Source organism: Mandrillus leucophaeus, unplaced genomic scaffold (assembly GCF_000951045.1).
Source record: "Mandrillus leucophaeus isolate KB7577 unplaced genomic scaffold, Mleu.le_1.0 Scaffold1, whole genome shotgun sequence".
Lineage (NCBI taxonomy): Eukaryota > Metazoa > Chordata > Mammalia > Primates > Cercopithecidae > Mandrillus > Mandrillus leucophaeus.
In genome coordinates this window covers 13410757-13415875 of record NW_012098097.1, presented here as the reverse complement: position 1 = coordinate 13415875, position 5119 = coordinate 13410757, and the positions used below count along the sequence as shown (strand labels likewise).

At 58.4% G+C, this 5119-nt stretch overlaps 1 protein-coding gene across 3 annotated transcripts in view; it reads left to right on the top strand.

Moving 5' to 3' along the window:
* Positions 1-3593, top strand: part of CBX8 (chromobox homolog 8) — a 7948-nt gene extending 4355 nt beyond the window's left edge. Inside the window, exons 1-5 of one of the 3 annotated variants that reach the window (XM_011991252.1) lie at positions 97-484; positions 883-926; positions 1116-1181; positions 1308-1374; positions 1860-3593. In XM_011991252.1, the coding sequence (XP_011846642.1) occupies positions 416-484; positions 883-926; positions 1116-1181; positions 1308-1374; positions 1860-2771 (1158 nt within the window). In that variant the 5' untranslated portion in view covers positions 97-415 and the 3' untranslated portion in view covers positions 2772-3593. Of the gene's footprint in view, positions 1-96; positions 485-882; positions 927-1115; positions 1182-1307; positions 1375-1859 lie in introns of those variants that run through there. The other 2 variants (XM_011991294.1, XM_011991316.1) reach the window with 2 other exon arrangements.
* Positions 3594-5119: the final 1526 nt, after the last annotated feature.

Below are 5119 nucleotides of genomic sequence, written 5' to 3'. Positions count from 1 at the left end.
GGGCCCGCCCTCCCCGCGGCGTCACTTCCGGCGGCGCCCCCTCCCTCTTGCGCGCTCCGTCTCTGGAGTCGCCTCGGACTCCGCCCCCTGGCGATTGGAACGCGGGTCACGTAGCAACGCGGGGGAGAAAGGGAGAGGGGCGTGGCTCGGAGTTCGTCCAATCAGCGTGCGGGGGCGCAGGCCTCCGGCCGCTCGGCTTTAGCAACGTCGTTAGCAACACGTGGGGCGGGAGGAAGCGCTGGGCGGAGGGGAGGGGGCCGAGCGGAGGAGCGCGGGAGGGGGGCCGCGGGAGGGAGCGAGAGCGCCGGGAGGGGGAGGAGAACTGACGTCAGCGGGAGAGTATTATGGTCTGTCGTGCGCTGGCTGCTGCTTTTCTGCTCCTGGAAGCGGCCAAGAGGGGAAGCGGCGAGTCAACATGGAGCTTTCAGCGGTGGGGGAGCGGGTGTTCGCGGCCGAAGCCCTCCTGAAGCGGCGCATACGGAAAGTAGGTGCCCCCGGGCCTAGGGCCTCCGTGCGGCCGGGCCCTCCCCTCCCGGCCCGGGTTCCCTCCCCCTGCTGCAGCCCAGCTTCCCTTCCCCCAGGTCCCAGCAGCGGCCGCGGCCGCGGCCGTGGCGGCGGCGGCGGCGGCGGCGGCTCTGAACCCAAGCGCTTTCCTTAGACTTGCAGCGATGCACGGATTGCATGGGTGGGGGGCGGGGTGGGGAATGAATGCCGGTGCATGCACTTTGTGCAGCGTTAGGTGCAGGGGTGATGCAGTGGGCGCGTGCCTTTTGCGGCGGGGTTTCGAGCATTCATCTGGTGCATGCATTTTCGCATGCATTTCTTGTATCCTCGTCATGCATTTCTCCCCATGCACACACATTATCCGCTTTGCACCCGCAGGGACGCATGGAATACCTCGTGAAATGGAAAGGATGGTCGCAGAAGTAAGTAGGTTATATGCAATTCTCAATCCCATACTGTTATTCGGGAGCTTTCTTTCTTCCTCTTTTTGCCTTTACGTTGAAATACAATACAATGCAATGAGAAAAGTTGCACACACACACACACACGCACACCCTCTGCTCTCACCCTGCTCCTGGGACTGATGCCCACTTCTTCCTGATTCCCTTTAGGTACAGCACATGGGAACCGGAGGAAAACATCCTGGATGCTCGCTTGCTCGCGGCCTTTGAGGAAAGGTACAGACCCTTCCAAGTCCCAGCCACTCACTTAGAAACAAGTAGAGTGGCTTCTCTCCAGCCTGGACTAGAGTCCCACTTGCTTTCTTTACTCACGCACCTCTTCTCCTTTCCTTCTTTCTCCAGGGAAAGAGAGATGGAGCTCTATGGCCCCAAAAAGCGAGGACCCAAGCCCAAAACCTTCCTCCTCAAGGTAGGTTGGCAGTGTCCAATGGTGGAGGACAATGTTGTTGAGTCATTTGTGGGAAGGGGGCCCTGAGGACTGTGAGCCAATGGGGTGTCCACACATGTTGCCTATTTGTAATCTAGGAGGGAGTTCCCTGACAAGATGTCACCAAGTCAGCAGCAGCTCCAACCGTGTCTGGGGGGACTGGCTTGGCCACACTAGAATTCCTTTACCCTCCCCCTCCCAAATGGACATATAATCAAATGCAAAAAGTGTGCTTTTTGCGAATGACTGCTTCCAGCCAAATCTTCTATCCCTTCTCCCATCCGTCTACCTCTCAGCTCCTACAACCTCCCCACCTATTCATCCACCCACCCACCCACCCACCCATGCATCCATGTAGAAATTCCCAGGCATCATAGGGTAAAGATAGGAGATCAAGGCTAGAGCAGGAGTCGTGTGGGGGTGGACAGGGCCCTGCCCCACTCTTGATACTATCTTCTCTCCTGCAGGCTCAGGCCAAGGCAAAGGCCAAAACTTACGAGTTCCGAAGTGACTCAGCCAGGGGCATCCGGATCCCCTACCCTGGCCGCTCGCCCCAGGACCTGGCTTCCACTTCCCGGGCCCGGGAGGGCCTTCGAAACATGGGTTTGTCCCCGCCAGCAAGCAGCACCAGCACCAGCAGCACCTGCCGCGCAGAGCCCCCTCGGGACCGGGATAGGGACCGGGAGCGGGATCGAGAAAGGGAGAGGGAGCGAGAGAGGGAGCGGGAACGTGAGAGGGAACGAGAGCGGGGTACCAGCCGAGTGGATGACAAGCCCAGCTCGCCGGGGGACAGCTCTAAGAAGCGAGGCCCCAAGCCGCGGAAGGAGCTCCCGGACCCCTCACAGAGGCCCTTAGGCGAACCCAGCGCCGGCCTCGGAGAGTACCTCAAGGGCAGGAAGCTGGACGACACCCCTTCCGGGGCAGGAAAGTTTCCAGCCGGCCACAGCGTGATCCAGCTGGCCCGAAGGCAGGACTCGGACCTGGTGCAGTGTGGTGTGACCAGCCCTAGCTCAGCTGAGGCCACGGGCAAGCTGGCTGTGGACACCTTCCCTGCCAGGGTGATAAAGCACAGGGCTGCCTTCCTGGAGGCCAAAGGCCAGGGTGCCCTGGATCCCAGTGGTGCTCGGGTCCGACATGGCTCAGGCCCCCCCAGCTCTGTGGGGGGCCTCTACCGGGACATGGGGGCCCAGGGGGGAAGGCCCTCCCTCATCGCCAGGATCCCTGTGGCCAGAATCCTGGGGGACCCGGAGGAAGAGTCCTGGAGCCCCTCCCTGACTAACCTGGAGAAGGTGGTGGTCACGGACGTGACCTCAAACTTTTTGACCGTCACCATTAAGGAAAGTAACACGGACCAAGGCTTTTTCAAAGAGAAAAGATGAATGCTGGGTGGGTGTGCCCAGGACGAGAGCAGGGGAGAGAGTGAGCGTGAGCTTGGCATAGTGATTTTTATTTCTGGGTGGGATGTGGCCTTTTGGCTGGTCCCGTCCCTGATGTGACCCCCACCCCCACCAGCCCCTTTCATCCCTCCTTCCTCCCCATCAGTTTTTGTTGGAAAGATTATCTCTAGAGTTATATTTTCTATTAGATGTAAATATGTTATTTAAGAAAAATATCTAAATATATATATTTCAACTCTTGAAGTTGTTTTATTTAAAGGAGAGAGACTCTCATTGTGCTTTAGTTGGGGCAGGCAAATGAGCTGGGGCAGGAGGGGCCCCCTTGCCCCAGGGCTCTAGGGAAGTTGGGGCCTGGGTACAGGTTTCTGAGAGTGTCTGGAGGGGCTTGGCCTGCCCACCCCACCCCTCCTCCCTTCTCCCACAGCCCAATGCCAGACTCCTGGCACCAAGGCCCGGCCCAGATTTGCTCTCTCTTCCCATTGGCCAGGCAGGCCAACAAAAGGTTGGCTCCCCAATCAGAAAAAAGTGGGGGTGGGGTCAGTTTTCCTTTTTTCACTTTTTTTTTTTTTTTTTTTTTTTTTAAGGTAAAGAAGTCTATTAGGGAAAAACAGTATTAACTTGAATAAGCTTTTCGTGTGTGATGTTGAAGGTTAAAACGTCTCCAGCAGGCAGGGACAGGAGGTTTCTCCCCAGGACCACACCAGGAAATGCACTTTAGGGAGGGGTGTGTGTGTGGTACACGCAGATCGTGTGTATGTCATGTGGATAAAATCTCCCCGTTCCCTCGTTCCTTTCCTTACTCCGCAGAAAGAAAAGAAATCCAGCGAATCTGTTTACATTCCCGAAATGCCAGGATAAATTGGGAGGATTGCGTGTCAGTGCTCAGAGTTCGAGACAGTTGTTTTACAAGAAAAGTGTTGGGGTGGACTTTTACTTTTCGCGTCCTTTAGCTTCGCCAGGAGAAGAGACGGTGGCCCCCACCTCCCAGGAAGAGTTGGACAAGCCTCCCTGCCTGGGGAGGGCGGGCCGCCAGCTCTGTGATGGACACACGGCCAGACAGGCCCACCCTGCGGGACCCACGGAGGGAGGCGCGGCGGCGGGCACTGGGCGGCGGGCGCTGCTGGGAGCAGTGACTTCGCACCCAGGCCCTCGCCACGGCCAGGCTTGGAGTGTGGCGGAGGACCAGGGCTCGGAGATGGGGCTGGACTCACCCCCGCGGCTCCGGCCGGGCACAGAAAGGAGGGGCGAGGCGGGGTTTTCATCCAAGTATGTGCATCGGAACTTTTGCTTTTTCCTTTTTTTTTCCCCCGCCCTTCTTAAAAGCAAAAGCTATAATTTATAGGTCTTTTCGATTCGCAGTGTTCTCTATTTGAACTCGACATTCAAACTCCGCCAAAGGGGGAGGGAGGAGCGGGAGTTGGGAGTGGGGACGGCCGCGGCGGGGAAGGCCGTACGCGGCGGCGGGGCCTGGGACGCCCCTGCCCGGCGGACTTGACCGCTCTGCGCTCCGAGGGCGCAGAACGTGCGCCCCTCTTTTGACTCAAAAGCACAAATCAGTCCCCTCCACTCCACCCTCGTCTCTCGGAGCAGGGATCCCGCAGCCTCCCTGCCCTCCCCGCCCTTAAAGGGCCAGCGAAGATCTAACTTACCATTGCTTGTAGAGGGAGGGGCGCGGGGGCCCTGAGCGCCAGAGGAAGCACAGACTCGGGGAGAGCGAGGCGGGGAGTCGGGGGTGAGGGAGCTTCGCGTGGAGTGGGGGGTGCTGGGAGGGAACCCAGCCTCATCCTCCGCACTCCCGGCTTCTCAGCCTCTCTCTCCTCCAGACTTTCTTGCCTTTAAAGAGAGAAAAGGAGGGAAACGGTGTATTACATGATGGTGTTTGTTTTTGAATATCAAATTGCGCCTATAAAGAGAAGCCCCTGGAATGGGGATTTTTATCTACTCACATTTGTAAAACTGGTATTTTAGACTTTGTATAAAGAAGCGCCGTTGACCGAGTGTATCTATTTAAATGTCGATGCTATTTTCAGATGAAACTTCACTGAGGGGGCATGTCTGTTACCGAGAGGACGGGACTGGGGGACACGCGTCTTCACCTGGCCGCCGCCTTCCCTTCTCTCCCGCCTGCCCTTTACTCCCACCTCCCTCCCTTCCTGGGGCTGACTTTGCCCCTTCCCTTGGACCTTCCTCCAGCCAGCTTGGCTCTGTCCCTACCACCCCTCTGTCCTGCTGTTTGTCCGTGGCCGTGCGTGTGTGTCTCCTCTCGCTCTTTGCGACGCTGACCTGGGGGGTGGGTGGGCAGGGGCCGGGGGCCACGTGGCTGGGAGTCT